This window comes from Panulirus ornatus, chromosome 24 (genome assembly GCF_036320965.1).
Source record: "Panulirus ornatus isolate Po-2019 chromosome 24, ASM3632096v1, whole genome shotgun sequence".
Lineage (NCBI taxonomy): Eukaryota > Metazoa > Arthropoda > Malacostraca > Decapoda > Palinuridae > Panulirus > Panulirus ornatus.
Genome location: NC_092247.1, coordinates 16,439,647 through 16,461,983, shown reverse-complemented (window position 1 = coordinate 16,461,983; position 22,337 = coordinate 16,439,647). Strand labels below are relative to the sequence as shown.

The window sequence follows — 22,337 nt, the reverse complement described above, 5'->3', positions numbered from 1 at the left end:
CAAACATTCTTCAAGGCTCCCAGAATTTTCGCCCCCTTCCCCACCCTATGATTCACTTCCACTTCCATGGTTCCATCCACTGCCAAATCTACTCCCAGATATCTTAAACACTTTACTTCCTCCAGTTTTTCTCCATTCAAACTTACCTCCCAATTGACTTGACCCTCAACCCTACTGTATCTAATAACCTTACTCTTATTCACATTTACTCTTAACTTTCTTCTTTCACACACTTTACCAAACTCAGTCACCAGCCTCTGCAGTTTCTCACATGAATCAGCCACCAGCACTGTATCATCAGCGAACAACAACTGACTCACTTCCCAAGCTCTCTCATCCACAACAGACTGCATACTTGCCCCTCTTTCCAAAACTCTTGCATTCACCTCCCTAACAACCCCATCCATAAACAAATTAAACAACCATGGAGACATCACACACCCCTGCCGCAAACCTACATTCACTGAGAACCAATCACTTTCCTCTCTTCCTACACGTACACATGCCTTACATCCTCGATAAAAACTTTTCACTGCTTCTAACAACTTGTCTCCCACACCATATATTCTTAATACCTTCCACAGAGCATCTCTATCAACTCTATCATATGCCTTCTCCAGATCCATAAATGCTACATACAAATCCATATGCTTTTCTAAGTATTTCTCACATACATTCTTCAAAGCAAACACCTGATCCACACATCCTCTACCACTTCTGAAACCACACTGCTCCTCCCCAATCTGATGCTCTGTACATGCCTTCACCCTCTCAATCAATACCCTCCCATATAATTTACCTGGAATACTCAACAAACTTATACCTCTGTAATTTGAGCACTCACTCTTATCCCCTTTGCCTTTGTACAATGGCACTATGCAAGCATTCCGCCAATCCTCAGGCACCTCACCATGAGTCATACATACATCAAATAACCTTATCAACCAGTCAACAATACAGTCACCCCCTTTCTTAATAAATTCCACTGCAATACCATCCAAATCCGCTGCCTTGCCGGCTTTCATCTTCCGCAAAGCCTTTACTACCTCTTCTCTGTTTACAAAATCATTTTCCCTAACCCTCTCACTTTGCACACCACCTCGACCAAAACACCCTATATCTGCCACTCTATCATCAAACACATTCAACAAACCTTCAAAATACTCACTCCATCTCCTTCTCACATCACCACTACTTGTTACCACCTCCCCATTAGCCCCCTTCACTGAAGTTCCCATTTGCTCCCTTGTCTTACGCACTTTATTTACCTCCTTCCAGAACATCTTTTTATTCTCCCTAAAATTTAATGATTCTCACCCCAACTCTCATTTGCCCTCTTTTTCACCTCTTGCACCTTTCTCTTGACCTCCTGCCTCTTTCTTTTATACATCTCCCACTCATTTGCATTTTTCCCTGCAAAAATTGTCCAAATGCCTCTCTCTTCTCTTTCACTCATAATCTTACTTATTCATCCCACCACTCACTACCCTTTCTAATCAACCCATCTCCCACGCTTCTCATGCCTCAAGCATCTTTTGCGCAAGCCATCAATGCTTCCCTAAATGCATCCCATTTCTCCCCCACTCCCCTTACCTCCTTTCTTCTCACCTTTTTCCATTCTGTACTCAGTCTCTCCTGGTACTTTCTCACACAAGTCTCCTTCCCGAGCTCACTTACTCTCACCACTCTCTTCACCCCAACATTCTCTCTTCTTTTCTGAAAACCCCTACAAATCTTCACCTTTGCCTCCACAAGATAATGATCAGACATCCCTCCAGTTCCACCTCTCAGCACATTAACATCCAAAAGTCTCTCATTCGCGCGCCTATCAATTAACACGTAATCCAATAACGCTCTCTGGCCATCTCTCCTACTTACATATGTATACTTATGTATATCTTGCTTTTTAAACCAGGTATTCCCAATCACCAGTCCTTTTTCAGCACATAAATCTACAAGCTCTTCACCATTTCCATTTACAACACTGAACACCCCATGTATACCAATTTTTCCCTCAACTGCCACATTACTCACCTTTGCATTCAAATCACCCATCACTATAACCCGGTCTTGTGCATCAAAACCACTAACACACTCATTCAGCTGCTCCCAAAACACTTGCCTCTAATGATCTTTCTTCTCTTGCCCAGGTGCATATGCACCAATAATCACCCATCTCTCTCCATCAACTTTCAGTTTTACCCATATCAATCTAGAATTTACTTTCTTACACTCTATCACATACTCCCACAACTCCTGTTTCAGGAGTAGTGCTACTCCTTCCCTTGCTCTTGTCCTCTCACTAACCCCTGACTTTACTCCCAAGACATTCCCAAACTACTCTTCCCCTTTACCCTTAAGCTTCGTTTCACTCAGAGGCAAAACATCCAGGTTCGTTTCCTCAAACATACTACCTATCTCTCCTTTTTTCTCATCTTGGTTACATCCACACACATTTAGACACCCCAATCTGAGCTTTTGAGGAGGATGAGCACTCCCCGCATGACTCCTTCTTCTGTTTCCCCTTTTAGAAAGTCAAAATACAAGGAGGGGAGGGTTTCTGGCCCCCCCCGCTCCCATCCCCTTTAGTCGCCTTCTACAACACGTGAGGAATGCGTGGGAAGTATTCTTTCTCCCCTATCCCCATTAATTAATGTCTTTCCAAAACATATTCTCCCAAAAGTTTACTGCTACTCACTTACCCCAACTCTCAGCTCCTGCACCTTCCTCTTGACCTCCTACTACTTTCTCCTATACATCCCCGCATCATTTGCACTCTTTCCCTGTAAGTACTGCCCAAACACCTCTCTTTTCTCTTTCACTAGCAGCTTTACTTCTTCATCCTGCCACTCACTACCCTTTCTGATCTGCCTATCTCCTACCTTACTTCTTCATCCTGCCACTCACTACCCTTTCTGATCTGCCTATCTCCTACCTTTCATGTCACATGCATCTCTCACACATGCCAGCAATACTTCCCTAAATATCTCCCACTCCTAACCTACTCCCCTTGCTTCATTTACTCTCACCTTTTGCCATTCTACACTCAATATTTTTTGGTATTTCTTTACACATCTCTTTTCTAAGTTCACTTATTGTCGCCACTCTCTTCTCAACGACATTATTTCCTCTTTTCCAAAAACCTTTACAAATCTTCACCCTTGCCTCCCCAAGAAACCAGACATCAACCAGCTGCCCCTCTCAGCACATTTACATGCAACAATAATGAGAAATGTTAGCAAAATTCATTTTTGGCCATCAAGCCAGTCACTCACAGAGGTTTCACCTCTACAGTGGAACTTCTTTCTCCAAATCTTTTCAGTATCTTGCAACATGAGCTTCCATCATCTCTTGCAGACCACAGTGCAAAAGTCCTCTCATATGCAATTAGCTCATGATTGCATTACAGCACCCAGACATTATCCATATTACAAGAAATATGCAGGTGCTTCACATAGTTCTTTAGAAAACTGACTCATCCACAACAGAATGTCTGCATTACGAAAGATATTTGCAGTCATTCCTTTATCCCCTGAGAAACAGATATCCAACTTGCATCCCACTGTCACCCTAACTATTACCAGGCAAAAAATCCAACTGTCATATACAACAAACTCAAGATTTAATATCCACCATAACACAACTCATAGGTCATAAACAAACTAAATGCCCTTATTACACTTACTGGGTTTAGATTTAGACAAGAAAAAGAATATCTAATACCCTCAAAAAACAAATCAACTGCTCCACCCTTTCCTATACCTTACCTACATCGTCATCTCCAAACAAAATATAACAGATCTGTAAAACACATACAAACAAGCACTCAAAACAATTACCGGCTATTAAACAACCATAAAAAATTTAATGTGCACAACAAAAACTAATTCAACTAAAACCTCACCTTAGTAAACTTTCTACATAAACCATTTCATAACCCACCACCAACCCCTAAGGGGAAATGAAAATAGAAAAAAATTGACTCCTGCCTTAAACTTCAAACTACATTCACAAATCTCCCTGCCCAAAAACACAGGACACTGACGAAACATTTACACTCCAAATGACTCTTTTTTTTTTTTTTTTTTTTTTTTTATACTTTGTCGCTGTCTCCCGCGTTTGCGAGGTAGCGCAAGGAAACAGACGAAAGAAATGGCCCAACCCCCCCCCATACACATGCACATACACACGTCCACACACGCAAATATACATACCTACACAGCTTTCCATGGTTTACCCCAGACGCTTCACATGCCTTGATTCAATCCACTGACAGCACGTCAACCCCTGTATACCACATCGCTCCAATTCACTCTATTCCTTGCCCTCCTTTCACCCTCCTGCATGTTCAGGCCCCGATCACACAAAATCTTTTTCACTCCATCTTTCCACCTCCAATTTGGTCTCCCTCTTCTCCTCGTTCCCTCCACCTCCGACACATATATCCTCTTGGTCAATCTTTCCTCACTCATTCTCTCCATGTGCCCAAACCATTTCAAAACACCCTCTTCTGCTCTCTCAACCACGCTCTTTTTATTTCCACACATCTCTCTTACCCTTACGTTACTTACTTGATCAAACCACCTCACACCACACATTGTCCTCAAACATCTCATTTCCAGCACATCCATCCTCCTGCGCACAACTCTATCCATAGCCCACGCCTCGCAACCATACAACATTGTTGGAACCACTATTCCTTCAAACATACCCATTTTTGCTTTCCGAGATAATGTTCTCGACTTCCACACATTTTTCAAGGCTCCCAAAATTTTCGCCCCCTCCCCCACCCTATGATCCACTTCCGCTTCCATGGTTCCATCCGCTGCCAGATCCACTCCCAGATATCTAAAACACTTCACTTCCTCCAGTTTTTCTCCATTCAAACTCACCTCCCAATTGACTTGACCCTCAACCCTACTGTACCTAATAACCTTGCTCTTATTCACATTTACTCTTAACTTTCTTCTTCCACACACTTTACCAAACTCAGTCACCAGCTTCTGCAGTTTCTCACATGAATCAGCCACCAGCGCTGTATCATCAGCGAACAACAACTGACTCACTTCCCAAGCTCTCTCATCCCCAACAGACTTCATACTTGCCCCTCTTTCCAGGACTCTTGCATTTACCTCCCTAACAACCCCATCCATAAACAAATTAAACAACCATGGAGACATCACACACCCCTGCCGCAAACCTACATTCACTGAGAACCAATCACTTTCCTCTCTTCCTACACATACACATGCATTACATCCTCGATAAAAACTTTTCACTGCTTCTAACAACTTGCCTCCCACACCATATATTCTTAATACCTTCCACAGAGCATCTCTATCAACTCTATCATATGCCTTCTCCAGATCCATAAATGCTACATACAAATCCATTTGCTTTTCTAAGTATTTCTCACATACATTCTTCAAAGCAAACACCTGATCCACACATCCTCTACCACTTCTGAAACCGCACTGCTCTTCCCCAATCTGATGCTCATCAAGCTCTAAACAACCACCCTACAAACTGGCCTTAAACATAACACCATCAGACATACACTTATCTGAACATATAGCTTCCAGACATGTATAAGGAACCCATTCTCATCTGCATTCCAGACACCAACCATCACTCCAGCATTGCAAACACCACTTAAACATATCACATCCCCATGCCCAATATAAACTTCCAAGCTGAAGACACTGAACACTTGCTCCTCAATTATCCTGTGCTCATCCTACAAAGATACACACAAATCAATACCATAAGTTTTGACCTGTAATCCCATCCAGTGGATATGACCTGTGTAATGAGTAATGCAGGAGACCTTCAGAAGGTTACAAGTGGCTTCTGAGACAGGAAGAAAAAAGATAATGATATATGAATCACATGCATGAAGATGTTGGATAGGAAAGGAAGAAGTGAACAAGAATGAGTAAGCTTAGTTCAAATTCCTTTACCTCTTACAAAGAAAGCATAATCAATAAATCTTCAATCAATACAACACAGCCGCCACCAATGCAAAAACTAGCAAGAAAGCATAAAGCTTCAAAAATTTTCACCAGAAACACCAAAGTGACTCAGAAAACCAATACTGAATACCTTTTTCAAAGTGAGGCCGGTCCTGTAGAAGAACCAGGGAGACGTGGGTGGGATCGAGGTTTAAATTACCCTGGCCCAGAGGAATATACGTGTCTCCTTCAGATTCGCTGATACTAGTGAAGCTTGTGGTCATAGATGAGGGGACAGTTTCCGCTTAACAAATGAAATGCTACATTAAATACACAAAATACTTCAATCTTTGACATTGAAAATAAATTATTTTTCAAACAAGATACACATAAGCCCGAGTAATCCACAATTCTTAAAAAGTACAAAATATGAACAATAAGCAATGTAGCCAAACATCATACATGAAAAATCAAAGATCTCACTTAAGAACAATAATGAGATAATAGTAAGTTGCAAATCATTTTTCAACTTTCAATACACCAATTTTCTAAATCTGGAAATGGAACCTATTCTTTGGTGAATTATATCAGACTAATGAGCGTAAGAGCTTCTTTCAGAATATGAAACCAGCAAAGCTTATGCTCATTCATGAGTTGCATCAGTGCTTCTCAGCATGCACTTTGGCTAGGTTTTATTTACATGTTAATACTAAAGCATCTTGGTTTGACATTATTAAACATTATGGTGTTAACTTCTATAATCTAAAAGTTTTATGTGAAGTCAGATATAATGAACATTCAATTTTCTATGTTACTTCAACATTCCTTCCAGACAAAATAAGGTCATCAATTTGGATTATTCTGGAATGCTAGGAGAAATGCTAAAAACTGAAGCAACTGTAAATATATATAAAAGATAAATGTTTGTTTGTGGAAAAGTAGAAGAATTAATCAACATATTCATGCCTCAGGGTGTCTGAGTGTCTGGAGTTCCCTACAACATCTGATACACCTCGAGAAGTATTCTGCATATTGATTTATCAATCTATCTGTATCTCGGAAACCTGTTTCCACCTGTAACTCCCTTAAGGGGGTGGTTAAGGTAACAGCGTCTCCATAACTAGAGGGCTCCAGTGCTGCTTCTTAGCCTTACTGATAGTGCCTCACCTTTAACAGGCCACTGGTTGAGGGCAACTCAAACACAGTGTTTGCAGAGGCTTCTACTTAATGTTCCCACCAACTACCTCTACCTAATGTTTCTACCAAATGCTCCAGCCTAAATGCTCTAACCTACTACTTCTATCTATTGCTTCTATTATTTTGTCAAAGGGTAAGGCTAATGGACAGTGATTACTGCAGGAAAATCTAGAATTATGAAAAATGAGTTATGTGAGTTAAGTGTTATCAAGTGTTATGTAAGACAAGAGAGACTGTATGTTTGTGAACAGAATGCCAAAAGTCCACATATGGGTGCATCAGAGAGGAAAGACGGCTATCTGGGTCAGAGGAGTGCAACTTGACAAACATTGAAGTGCTCACTCTTTATGCAGCCATCACTAACCCTCACAATACCTAGGTGGGTAGTAATGGTAACATACCTCCCTGGTCATTGGTTGTCTACCATCTACTACCTACTGCATATTATTCAATAATCAATCATGTGAAATAAGTTCCTCAAGATGACACAGATAAATCATTTGATTACAAATAAGCAATGCTAAAGAACTTATCAACAAGGTACAATAAATGGTTATAGTGATGAAGATAAGGCAAAAAAGTGAAAATGGTCCATACAAAGAGGTGAACACTTAGTTGAGATATTTGTGGCAGTGCATACTAAATAAGTTTCTGTATATATGTTGTGCACCGAAAGATGCAGCACACAACCAAAACATACCATCAGCTGTGATTACAGGAAGGATCTGTTCTGGATTACAGTATTCATTTTTTTTTTTTTTTTTTGCCGCTGTCTCCCGCGTTTGCGAGGTAGCGCAAGGAAACAGACGAAAGAAATGGCCCAACCCACCCCCATACACATGTATATACATACGTCCACACACGCAAATATACATACCTACACAGCTTTCCATGGTTTACCCCAGACGCTTCACATGCCTTGATTCAATCCACTGACAGCACGTCAACCCCGGTATACCACATCGCTCCAATTCACTCTATTCCTTGCCCTCCTTTCACCCTCCTGCATGTTCAGGCCCCGATCACACAAAATCTTTTTCACTCCATCTTTCCACCTCCAATTTGGTCTCCCTCTTCTCCTCGTTCCCTCCACCTCCGACACATATATCCTCTTGGTCAATCTTTCCTCACTCATTCTCTCCATGTGCCCAAACCATTTCAAAACACCCTCTTCTGCTCTCTCAACCACGCTCTTTTTATTTCCACACATCTCTCTTACCCTTACGTTACTTACTCGATCAAACCACCTCACACCACACATTGTCCTCAAACATCTCATTTCCAGCACATCCATCCTCCTGCGCACAACTCTATCCATAGCCCACGCCTCGCAACCATACAACATTGTTGGAACCACTATTCCTTCAAACATACCCATTTTTACTTTCCGAGATAATGTTCTCGACTTCCACACATTCTTCAAGGCTCCCAGAATTTTCGCCCCCTCCCCCACCCTATGATCCACTTCCGCTTCCATGGTTCCATCCGCTGCCAGATCCACTCCCAGATATCTAAAAAACTTTACTTCCTCCAGTTTTTCTCCATTCAAACTCACCTCCCAATTGACTTGACCCTCAACCCTACTGTACCTAATAACCTTGCTCTTATTCACATTTACTCTTAACTTTCTTCTTTCACACACTTTACCAAAGTCAGTCACCAGCTTCTGCAGTTTCTCACATGAATCAGCCACCAGTGCTGTATCATCAGCGAACAACAACTGACTCACTTCCCAAGCTCTCTCATCCCCAACAGACTTCATACTTGCCCCTCTTTCCAAAACTCTTGCATTCACCTCCCTAACAACCCCATCCATAAACAAATTAAACAACCATGGAGACATCACACACCCCTGCCGCAAACCTACATTCACTGAGAACCAATCACTTTCCTCTCTTCCTACACGTACACATGCCTTACATCCTCGATAAAAACTTTTCACTACTTCTAACAACTTGCCTCCCACACCATATATTCTTAATACCTTCCACAGACCATCTCTATCAACTCTATCATATGCCTTCTCCAGATCCATAAATGCTACATACAAATCCATTTGCTTTTCTAAGTATTTCTCACATACATTCTTCAAAGCAAACACCTGGTCCACACATCCTCTACCACTTCTGAAACCACACTGCTCTTCCCCAATCTGATGCTCTGTACATGCCTTCACCCTCTCAATCAATACCCTCCCATATAATTTACCAGGAATACTCAACAAACTTATACCTCTGTAATTTGAGCACTCACTCTTATCCCCTTTGCCTTTGTACAATGGCACTATGCACACATTCCGCCAATCCTCAGGCACCTCACCATGAGTCATACATACATTAAATAACCTTACCAACCAGTCAACAATACAGTCACCCCCTTTTTTAATAAATTCCACTGCAATACCATCCAAACCATGGATTTATAAAAAAAATAGTGTTACAGTAGATAAGTAGTTTGAAAAGTATTATCTTTCTCTGGTGTACACAGATTATATCTAAATACTGTAACTTTAAAGTCTGAGAATGAATGACACTAAAGTAAAATAAATGAATAAAAGCATCTGCGCCATGTAACATTAGCATGACTTTTGTATTTTCGAAAGTACTGTAATACTTGAATCACAAAAGGTGAATACTGGAATCATTTGAACCACATTGGTAAAGTGTTTGTCATCAAGGCTCCAGTACAAAAAATAATTCCAAATACCTACATGACATGATGCATGAAAGAGAAAATCAATCATGGAAGAGTACTACTATCATGAAAAATATGGGGCAGTTCCAGAGGTGGGTCACTCTGAAAACACTGAAAGATGTAAATCCAGAAAATTATAAAGTAGATACGGAGAAAGTTATGCAAGGAATAAAGACCTTGAGGGCACTCTGACAGTTTTAGTGGGCTGGAAGTATCTAACATTGTAAAATGCAAAAAATCAACACTAAAGAGTGCTTGTTCCATTTACATACTGTTTTGGTGCTTAACATAAGAATAGACTGATTGGGGGTTTATACAGCAAAGCCTAGTTTAGCTCACTGCATTTGAGTATTTAATTTTTCTGCTCTGACTGCAGCATCCTATTCACTTGCATTAAGTAAAACTATCAGCCTTTATAACATTTACAGATTACAAGGAACAATAGTTTTTTATGCCTCATAGCTCAAAGTTTCAAAGGAGTAGCCTCCTAGCATTGAAATAAAAGCTGGTGGTCAGTGTAATTGTCAGCTTGAGATAAACAGTCTCAATTTCTATCTGGTGAATGCTGCTTTTCTCACTGTGTTTCACTATCCACCAGAATTACTACCCTGCATTCCAACAATATCTTTTCTAATGCATATTATTCATGGAGGGATCCAAATGATTAGGGTGGGTGATGACCTGTCCTGCTGGTGTTGGTCGTGGCTTCTCCCATCAAACATTACTTTGAATCATCGCATAACTTACCTATACCCCACATATTTATTTCTAAAACACTTCTGTGGCTCCCTAGTGTGTTCTCCCCATCACATGTACAAAAAGTACTCAGGGACTGAGAAGAACGTTCTCCCAAGCCCTGGCTCCCTTCCCCTTTTGCTGCCACAATACCATACATCTCAATTTACATACCATCCCATCCCAAATACACCACAAAACCTTCATATCATCCAACACATACAGCAGTACTTCAAAGTTCTCACTCCATCTACTTTTCACCTTCTCATCCACCCTTCTCACTGACACCCGTTTGTCCTGTTCTCCTCACACCATTTTTTCCTTCTGTAAACATTTCTAATTCTCTTAAAAAACTCACCAATTTTCTCTATCTCTCATCTCTAATTTATCATCTATTTCAGCTCATGTACCCCTCTCTTGACCTCTTGCCATTTTTTCTTGTTTTGTTAACCACTGGCACTCTCTCCATGCAGGTTCCATCTCAAACCTCCCTTAACTATTTCACTAGTGATCTAACTTCCTTATTCCACATCCAGTGACCTTATGCAAGTGTCCACATCCAACCCTCCATATGCCATATACTTAAGAAAAACTTCCCCAAGGATATACATGTATATTTTCTCTTTCAGGTATTTCTCAACTTTAAGTTATGGACCCAATGAAATAAACTTTGTGCATATACAGTGGAAATGTGAAAAGGGAAGAAAAATCTTTTTCCACTGTGTATGTCATACACACAGCAACAGTCAATTCCTTGGCATCATGGCTAACTTTCTATCATGACACCAAAGATTTGTCCTGAATGTAGTAACACCAAAATTCTATGGCCATAAATTACACAATAACCTACAACTAATAACAAAGGCACTTTATAGAACATTTCAGAACCTAGAGGCAGGTGTTTCCCTCAATCTCTATGCTGGTTACCCTTTTTGAGTTAAGATTTACTAAAAATATACATAAAAAAGTAAATTTGTCTTACCTTTATCATTATTTGTCTTCTTATTATTACTGGACGAATCGGATGCAGGCGACTCTGAACGATCATTGAGAAGAGATCGTAACCCACGTTGAGCAGATGCCCAAACTCGAGAAGCTGTAGCTGAACCACGTACAGTGGTACTCCCATCTAGGCTTGGACTAAGTATAACAAAGAAAAGATTTGCAAAATTAAAACTGAAACCAAAAACAATATATATATGCTGATCCAGTAAAATGAGAAAATGAAGCTTGGCTAAGAAAATAAAAATCAACACAAGGCAATCATGATCCTCCATATACTGGTCTACCTCTCTTATACCAGGGATTGTGTTCCTACAAAAGGACAATGCAAGTAACTTTTGTATAAATGAATACAGGTTTTCACTGTTAATGGGGTGGGGGTCCATTACCAGACAACAAAGTTCCTTTTTAGACAAAAATTCCATACCATATTCAGTTTTCATGCATGTGCTTAAAATGATCTAATAATAAGATGTTATAAATAATATTCAGAGAACAATATAAATAAGCATGATGTACTCAGCAATATATTCAGATGTATTCTGCAAAAGGGTAACTTGCCATTAGGTGTGTCTAGGTAGGGGTGTGTGGGGGCTAGATTTGATGTTATGTGGACTGTCAAGTGCTGAGGTTTCTTCAAGATTCTTTAACATCCTCATTACCTCCAGCATTATTTCATGGTTAGAATAAAGTTTTCCATCTTTACTTGTGCAAGCACTCAAATGTCATTTTGGGTGTATCATGTCTTCAAAAGACAAAAAAATCTGCAACTACAGGACATCTTCGCATATTCAACCAAACTGGCATCAAGAGGCCACACTTTTCATGCACATGTAAATCATCTAAATGTATCTTGATTCCACTGTTTTACAAAGTCAAATCTATTGATATATCATCAGTAATTTTAAAACATTGCATTTTCATCACTTTTTTCTTTTTTTTTTTTGCCACTGTCTCCCGCGTTTACGAGGAAGCGCAAGGAAACAGACGAAAGAAATGGCCCAACCCACCCCCAAACACATGTATATACATACGTACACACACGCAAATATACATACCTACACAGCTTTCCATGGTTTACCCCAGACGCTTCACATGCCCTGATTCAATCCACTGACAGCACGTCAACCCCGGTATACCACATCGATCCACTTCACTCTATTCCTTGCCCTCCTTTCACCCTCCTGCATGTTCAGGCCCCGATCACACAAAATCTTTTTCACTCCATCTTTCCACCTCCAATTTGGTCTCCCACTTCTCCTTGTTCCCTCCACCTCCGACACATATATCCTCTTGGTCAATCTTTCCTCACTCATTCTCTCCATGTGCCCAAACCATTTCAAAACACCCTCTTCTGCTCTCTCAACCACGCGCTTTTTATTTCCACACATCTCTCTTACCCTTACGTTACTTACTCGATCAAACCACCTCACACCACATATTGTCCTCAAACATCTCATTTCCAGCACATCCATCCTCCTGCGCACCACTCTATCCATAGCCCACGCCTTGCAACCATACAACATTGTTGGAACCACTATTCCTTCAAACATACCCATTTTTCCTTTCCGAGATAATGTTCTCGACTTCCACACATTCTTCAAGCCTCCCAAGATTTTCGCCCCCTCCCCCACCCTATGATCCACTTCCGCTTCCATGGTTCCATCCGCTGCCAGATCCACTCCCAGATATCTAAAACACTTTACTTCCTCCAGTTTTTCTCCATTCAAACTTACCTCCCAATTGACTTGACCCTCAACCCTACTGTACCTAATAACCTTGCTCTTATTCACATTTAATCTTAACTTTCTTCTTTCACACACTTTACCAAACTCACTCACCAGCTTCTGCAGTTTCTCACATGAATCAGCCACCAGCGCTGTATCATCAGCGAACAACAACTGACTCACTTCCCAAGCTCTCTCATCCCCAACAGATTTCATACTTGCCCCTCTTTCCAAAACTCTTGCATTCACCTCCCTAACAACCCCATCCATATACAAATTAAACAACCATGGAGACATCACACACCCCTGCCGCAAACATACATTCACTGAGAACCAATCACTTTCCTCTCTTCCTACACGTACACATGCCTTACATCCTCAATAAAAACTTTTCACTGCTTCTAACAACTTGCCTCCCACACCATATATTCTTAATGCCTTCCACAGACCATCTCTATCAACTCTATCATATGCCTTCTCCAGAACCATAAATGCTACATACAAATCCATTTGCTTTTCTAAGTATTTCTCACATACATTCTTCAAAGCAAACACCTGATCCACACATCCTCTGCCACTTCTGAAACCACACTGCTCTTCCCCAATCTGATGCTCTGTACATGCCTTCACCCTCTCAATCAATACCCTCCCATATAATTTACCAGGAATACTCAACAAACTTATACCTCTGTAATTTGAGCACTCACTCTTATCCCCTTTGCCTTTGTATAATGGCACTATGCATGCATTCCGCCAATCCTCAGGCACCTCACCATGAGTCATACATACATTAAATAACCTTACCAACCAGTCAATAATACAGTCACCACCTTTTTAATAAATTCCACTGCAATACCATCCAAACCTGCTGCCTTGCTGGCTTTCATCTTCCGCAAAGCTTTTACTACCTCTTCTCTGTTTACCAAATCATTTTCCCTAACCCTCTCACTTTGCACACCACCTCGACCAAAACACCCTATATCTGCCACTCTATCATCAAACACATTCAACAAACCTTCAAAATACTCACTCCATCTCCGTCTCACATCACCACTACGTGTTATCACCTCCCCATTTGCGCCCTTCACTGAAGTTCCCATTTGTTCCCTTGTCTTACGCACTTTATTTACCTCCTTCCAGAACATCTTTTTATTCTCCCTAAAATTTAATGATACTCTCTCACCCCAACTCTCATTTGCCCTCTTTTTCACCTCTTGCACCTTTCTCTTGACCTCCTACCTCTTTCTTTTATACATCTCCCACCCAATTCCATTTTTTCCCTGCAAAAATCATCCAAATGCCTCTCTCTTCTCTTTCACTAATAATCTTACTTCTTCATCCCACCACTCACTACCCTTTCTAATCAACCCACCTCCCACTCTTCTCATGCCACAAGCATCTTTTGCGCAATCCATCACTGATTCCCTAAATACATCCCATTCCTCCCCCACTCCCCTTACTTCCATTGTTCTCACCTTTTTCCATTCTGTACTCAGTCTCTCCTGGTACTTCCTCACACAAGTCTCCTTCCCAAGCTCACTTACTCTCACCACCCTCTTCACCCCAACATTCACTCTTCTGAAAACCCATGCAAATCTTCACCTTTGCCTCCACAAGATAATGATCAGACATCCCTCCAGTTGCACCTCTCAGCACATTAACATCCAAAAGTCTCTCTTTCACGTGCCTGTCAATTAACACGTAATCCAATAATGCTCTCTGGGGATAGGGGTGAAAGAATACTTCCCACGCATTCCTCGCGTGTTGTAGAAGGCGACTAGAGGGGACAGGAGCGGGGGGCCATAAATCCTCCCCTCCTTGTATTTTTTTTTAACTTTCTAAAATGGGAAACAGAAGAAGGAGTCACGCAGGGAGTGCTCATCCTCCTCGAAGGCTCAGACTGGGGTGTCTAAATGTGTGTGGATGTAACCAAGATGTGAAAAAAGGAGAGATAGGTAGTATGTTTGAGGAAAGGAACCTGGATGTTTTGGCTCTGAGTGAAACGAAGCTCAAGGGTAAAGGGGAAGAGTGGTTTGGGAATGTCTTGGGAGTAAAGTCAGGGGTTAGTGAGAGGACAAGAGCAAGGGAAGGAGTAGCACTACTCCTGAAACAGGAGTTGTGGGAGTATGTGATAGAATGTAAGAAAGTAAATTCTTGGTTAATATGGGTAAAACTGAAAGTTGATGGAGAGAGATGGGTGATTATTGGTGCATATGCACCTGGGCATGAGAAGAAAGATCATGAGAGGCAAGTGTTTTGGGAGCAGCTGAATGAGTGTGTTAGTGGTTTTGATGCACGAGACCGGGTTATAGTGATGGGTGATTTGAATGCAAAGGTGAGTAATGTGGCAGTTGAGGGAATAATTGGTATACATGGGGTGTTCAGTGTTGTAAATGGAAATGGTGAAGAGCTTGTAGATTTATGTGCTGAAAAAGGACTGGTGATTGGGAATACCTGGTTTAAAAAGCGAGATATACATAAGTATACTTTTTACTTATGTATTATAATTTGTTGCTGTCTCCCACGTTAGTGAGGTAGCACAAAGAAACAGACAAAAGAATGGCCCAATCCACCCACATACACATATATATAAATGCCCACACATGCACATATAAATACCTATACATTTCAACATATTTCATCATCTATTTATTATACTTAGTCGCTGTCTGCTGCGTTAGCGAGGTAGCGCAAGTAAACAGACGAAAGAATGGCCCAACCCACCCACATACACATCCACACACGAACATATACATACCTATAAATCTCAACGTATGCATATATATATACACAAACAGACATATACATACATACACATGTAGATAATTCATGATGTCTCCCCTTATTCATTCCCGTTGCCACCCCGCCACACATGAAATGACAACCCCCTCCCACCGCATGTACGCAAAGGACCATTAGGAAAGACAACAAAGGCCACATTCGTTCATACACCGTCACTAGCTGGCATTTATAATGCACCGAAACTATAGCTCCCTTTCCACATCCAGGACCCACAAAACTTTCCATGATTTACCCCAGAGGCTTCACATGCCATGGTTCAATCCATTGATAGCACGGCAACTTCGGTATACCACACTGTTCCAATTCACTCTATTCCTTGCACGCCTTTCACCCTCCTGCATGTTCAGGCCCAATTCACTCAAAATCTTTTTCACTCCATCTTTCTACCTATAATTTGGTCTCCCACTTCTCCTTGTTCCCTCCACCTCTGACACATATATCCTCTTAAGTCAATCTTTCCAGACTCATTCTCTCCATGTGACCAAACCATTTCAAAACACCCTCTTCTGCTCTCTAAACCACACTCTTTTTATTATCATACATCTCTCTTACCCTTTCATTATTTACTCAGTCAAACCACCTCATACCACATATTGTCCTCAAACATCTCATTTCCAGCACATCCACCCACCTACACACAACTCTATCTATAGCCCTCGCCTCGCAACCAAATAACATTGTTGGAACCACTATTCCTTCAAACATACCCATTTTTGCTTTCCGAGATAATGTTCTTGCCTTCCACACGTTTTTCAACACTCCCAGAACTTTTGCCCCCTCCCCCAACCAATGACTCACTTCAGCTTCCATGGTTCCATCAGCTGCCAAATCCACTCCAAGATATCTAAAACACCACTCCCTCCAGTTTTTCTCCATTCAAACTTACCTCCCAATTGAGTTGACCCTCAACCCTACTGTACCTAATAATACAGTCAACCCCTTTCTTAATAAATTCCACTGCAATACCATCCAAACCTGCTGCCTTGCTGGCTTTCATCTTCCGCAAAGCTTTTACTACCTCTTCTCTGTTTACCAAATCATCCTCCCCAACCCTCTCACTTTGCACACCACCTCGACCAAAACACCCTATATCTGCCACTCCATCATCAAACACATTCAACAAACCTTCAAAATACTCACTCCATCTCCTTCTCACATCACCACTACTTGTTATCACCTCCCCATTAGCCCCCTTCATTGAAGTTCCCATTTGCTCCCTTGTCTTACGCACTTTATTTACCTCCTTCCAAAACATCTTTTTATTCTCCCTAAAATTTAATGATACTCTCTCACCCCAACTCTCATTTGCCCTCTTTTTTACCTCTTGCACCTTTCTCTTGACCTCCTGCCTCTTTCTTTTATACATCTCCCACTCACTTGCATGAGAAAGGTGCAAGATGTGAAAAAGAGGGCAAATGAGAGTTGGAGTGAGAGAGTATCATTATAGATTTTAGGGAGAATAAAAAGATGTTTTGGAAGGAGATAATAAAGTGTGTAAGACAAGGGAACAAATGGGAACTTCTGCGAAGGGGCTAATGGGGAGGTGATAACAAGTAGTTGTGATGTGAAAAGGAGATGGAGTGAGTATTTTGAAGGTTTGTTGAATGTGTTTGATGATAGAGTGGTAGATATAGGGTGTTTTGGTCAAGGTGGTGTGCAAAGTGAGAGGGTTAGGGAAAATGATTTGGTAAACAGAGAAGAGGTAGTAAAAGCTTTGCAGAAGATGAAAGCAGGCAAGGCAGCGGGTTTGGATGGTATTGCAGTAGCATTTATTAAAAAAGGGGGTAACTGTATTGTTGACTGGTTGGTAAGGTTATTTAATGTATGTATGACTCATGGTGAGGTGCCTGAGGATTGGCAAAATGCTTGCATAGTGCCACTGTACAAAGGCAAAGGGGATAAAAGTGAATGCTCAAATCACACAGGTATAAGTTTGTTGAGTATTCCTGGGAAATTATATGGGAGGGTATTGATTGAAAGGGTGAAGGCATGTACAGAGCATCAGACTGGGAAAGAGCAGTGTGGTTTCAGAAGTGGTAGAGGATGTGTGGATCAGGTGTTTGCTTTGAAGAATGTAAGTGAGAAATACTTAGAAAATCAAATGGATTTCTATGTAGCATTTATGGATCTGGAGAAGGCATATGATAAGAGTTGATAGAGATGCTCTGTGGAAGGTATTAAGAATATATGGTGTGAGACGAAAGTTGTTAGAAGCAGTGAAAAGTTTTTATCGAGGATGTAAGGTATGTGTACGTGTAGGAAGAGAGGAAAGTGATTGGTTCTCAGTTAATGTATGTTTGCTGCAGGGAGGTGAATGCAAGAGTTTTGGAAAGAGGGGCAAGCATGCAGTCTGAATGAATGAGTGGATGAATGAGTTTGGGAGGTGAGTCAGTTGTTGTTCGCAGATGATATAGCGCTGGTGGCTGATTCATGCGAAAAACTGCAGAAGCTGGTGACTGAGTTTGGTAAAAAGTGTGAAAGAAGAAAGCTGAGAGTAAATGTGAATAAGAGCAAGGTTATTAGGTACAGTTGGGTTGAGGGACAAGTCAATTGGGAGGTAAGTTTGTATGGAGAAAAACTGGAGGAAGTGAAGTGTTTTAGATATCTGGGAGTACAGTTGGCAGCGGATGGAACCATGGAAGTGGAAGTGAATCATAGGGTGGGGGAGATGGCAAAAGCTCTGGGAGCGATGAAAATGTGTGGAAGTCGAGAACATTATCTCGGAAAGCAAAAATGGGTATGTTTGAAGGAATAGTGGTTCCAACAATGTTATATGGTTGTGAGGCATGGGCTATGGACAGAGTTGTGTGGAGGAGGGTGGATGTGCTGGAAATGAGATGTTTGAGGACAGTATGTGGTGTGAGGTGGTTTGATCGAGTAAGTAATAATAGGGTAAGGGAGATGTGTGGCAATACAAAGAGTGTGGTTGAGAGAGCAGAAGAGGGTGTTTTGAAATGGTTTGGTCACATGGAGAGAATGAGTGAGGAAAGATTGACCAAGAGGATATACGTGTCAGAGGAGGAGGGAACGAGAAGTGGGAGGCCAAATTGAAGGTGGAAAGATGGAGTGAAAAAGATTATGAGTGATCAAGGCCTAAACATGCAGGAGGGTGAAAGGCGTGCAAGGAATAGAGTGAATTGGAATGATGTGGTATACTGGGGTTGACGTGCTGTCAATGGATTGGACCAGTGCATGTGAAGTGTCTGGGGTAAACCATGAAAAGTTTTGTGGGGCCTGGATGTGGAAAGGGAGCTGTGGTTTCGGTGCATTATACATGACAGCTAGAGACTGAGTGTGAATGAATGTGGCCTTTGTTGTCTTTTCCTAGCGCTACCTTGTGCACATGTGGGGGAGGGGGTTGTCACTTCATGTGTGGCAGGGTGGCGACGGGAATGAATAAGGGCAGACAGTATGAATTATGTTTGTTTTTTTTTTTTTTTATACTTTGTCGCTGTCTCCCGCGTTTGCGAGGTAGCGCAAGGAAACAGACGAAAGAAATGGCCCAACCCCCCCCATACACATGTATATACATACGTCCACACACGCAAATATACATACCTACACAGCTTTCCATGGTTTACCCCAGACGCTTCACATGCCTTGATTCAATCCACTGACAGCACGTCAACCCCGGTATACCACATCGCTCCAATTCACTCTATTCCTTGCCCTCCTTTCACCCTCCTGCATGTTCAGGCCCCGATCACACAAAATCTTTTTCACTCCATCTTTCCACCTCCAATTTGGTCTCCCTCTTCTCCTTGTTCCCTCCACCTCCGACACATATATCCTCTTGGTCAATCTTTCCTCACTCATCCTCTCCATGTGCCCAAACCACTTCAAAACACCCTCTTCTGCTCTCTCAACCACGCTCTTTTTATTTCCACACATCTCTCTTACCCTTACGTTACTCACTCGATCAAACCACCTCACACCACACATTGTCCTCAAACATCTCATTTCCAGCACATCCATCCTCCTGCGCACAACTCTATCCATAGCCCACGCCTCGCAACCATACAACATTGTTGGAACCACTATTCCTTCAAACATACCCATTTTTGCTTTCCGAGATAATGTTCTCGACTTCCACACATTCTTCAAGGCCCCCAGAATTTTCGCCCCCTCCCCCACCCTATGATCCACTTCCGCTTCCATGGTTCCATCCGCTGCCAGATCCACTCCCAGATATCTAAAACACTTCACTTCCTCCAGTTTTTCTCCATTCAAACTCACCTCCCAATTGACTTGACCCTCAACCCTACTGTACCTAATAACCTTGCTCTTATTCACATTTACTCTTAACTTTCTTCTTCCACACACTTTACCAAACTCAGTCACCAGCTTCTGCAGTTTCTCACATGAATCAGCCACCAGCACTGTATCATCAGCGAACAACAACTGACTCACTTCCCAAGCTCTCTCATCCCCAACAGACTTCATACTTGCCCCTCTTTCCAAAACTCTTGCATTTACCTCCCCTAACAACCCCATCCATAAACAAATTAAACAACCATGGAGACATCACACACCCCTGCCGCAAACCTACATTCACTGAGAACCAATCACTTTCCTCTCTTCCTACACGTACACATGCCTTACATCCTCGATAAAAACTTTTCACTGCTTCTAACAACTTTCCTCCCACCCCATATATTCTTAATACCTTCCACAGAGCATCTCTATCAACTCTATCATATGCCTTCTCCAGATCCATAAATGCTACATACAAATCCATTTGCTTTTCTAAGTATTTCTCACATACATTCTTCAAAGCAAACACCTGATCCACACATCCTCTGCCACTTCTGAAACCACACTGCTCTTCCCCAATCTGATGCTCTGTACATGCCTTCACCCTCTCAATCAATACCCTCCCATATAATTTACCAGGAATACTCAACAAACTTATACCTCTGTAATTTGAGCACTCACTCTTATCCCCTTTGCCTTTGTATAATGGCACTATGCATGCATTCCGCCAATCCTCAGGCACCTCACCATGAGTCATACATACATTAAATAACCTTACCAACCAGTCAACAATACAGTCACCCCCTTTTTTAATAAATTCCACTGCAATACCATCCAAACCTGCTGCCTTGCCGGCTTTCATCTTCCGCAAAGCTTTCACTACCTCTTCTCTGTTTACCAAATCATTTTCCCTAACCCTCTCACTTTGCACACCACCTCGACCAAAACACCCTATATCTGCCACTCTATCATCAAACACATTCAACAAACCTTCAAAATACTCACTCCATCTCCTTCTCACATCACCACTACTTGTTATCACCTCCCCATTTGCGCCCTTCACTGAAGTTCCCATTTGCTCCCTTGTCTTACGCACTTTATTTACCTCCTTCCAGAACATCTTTTTATTCTCCCTAAAATTTAATGATACTCTCTCACCCCAACTCTCATTTGCCCTTTTTTTCACCTCTTGCACCTTTCTCTTGACCTCCTGTCTCTTTCTTTTATACATCTCCCACTCAATTGCATTTTTTCCCTGCAAAAATCGTCCAAATGCCTCTCTCTTCTCTTTCACTAATACTCTTACTTCTTCATCCCACCACTCACTACCCTTTCTAATCAACCCACCTCCCACTCTTCTCATGCCACAAGCAATGCCATCATTGTGTATACTGACCAACATCCTATGAAAAATGTTAATGTGTTTCGAGATTAAAAGCAAAGGTTAACTAGATGGACTTTGTGACTTCAAGAATATAATTTAGAGATTTATCATGTTGCTGGTTGAAATTATATAATTGCAGACTGTTTATCCTGCCTTTAAACGAAGAAAATCCCTCTTCAAGGAATTCTTCCTTTTAAGTTGGGGAAGGGGTGATGTAGTTTTGTTGGTGTGTGTGTATTGAATTTTATACATTTGTGGTGTTGATATCTTAATAAAACAAGTACATGTCTGCGAAGTAGACTGTGAGAACTAGGAGGGTGTGCTGTCAGGCGTGACTGGCATGATTGTTGGAAGGTGACCTTTACGCCAACATCTTGACAGTAGCATCGGCATCTCATTTACATGTTTTTCTCTGCCAATCAGAACTGGCCCCTTGTAGTTACTCTTATAAATACTCTGAGAAGTGCTGAGTTTTATTTCCTTCAGTTGGCAGCACCAAGATAAGTAGTGAAATTTCCCCCACAATTTGTATATTCGTAGCCACTGTACTGTACTGCATTCATTTGTTTGTCAATTGATATTTGGTTGTCC

The 22,337-nt window shown here is 41.5% G+C and overlaps 1 protein-coding gene across 2 annotated transcripts in view; it reads right to left on the bottom strand.

Annotated features, from left to right (window-relative positions):
- LOC139757124 (uncharacterized) overlaps positions 1-22,337 on the bottom strand; it is a 459,373-nt gene that overhangs the window by 235,619 nt on the left and 201,417 nt on the right. The window contains exons 11-12 of one of the 2 annotated variants that reach the window (XM_071677223.1): positions 11,560-11,717; positions 6,103-6,255 (exon numbers count right to left, since the gene is read on the bottom strand). In XM_071677223.1, the coding sequence (XP_071533324.1) occupies positions 6,103-6,255; positions 11,560-11,717 (311 nt within the window). The remainder of the gene's footprint in view (positions 1-6,102; positions 6,256-11,559; positions 11,718-22,337) is intronic. The other variant, XM_071677224.1, reaches the window with a different exon arrangement.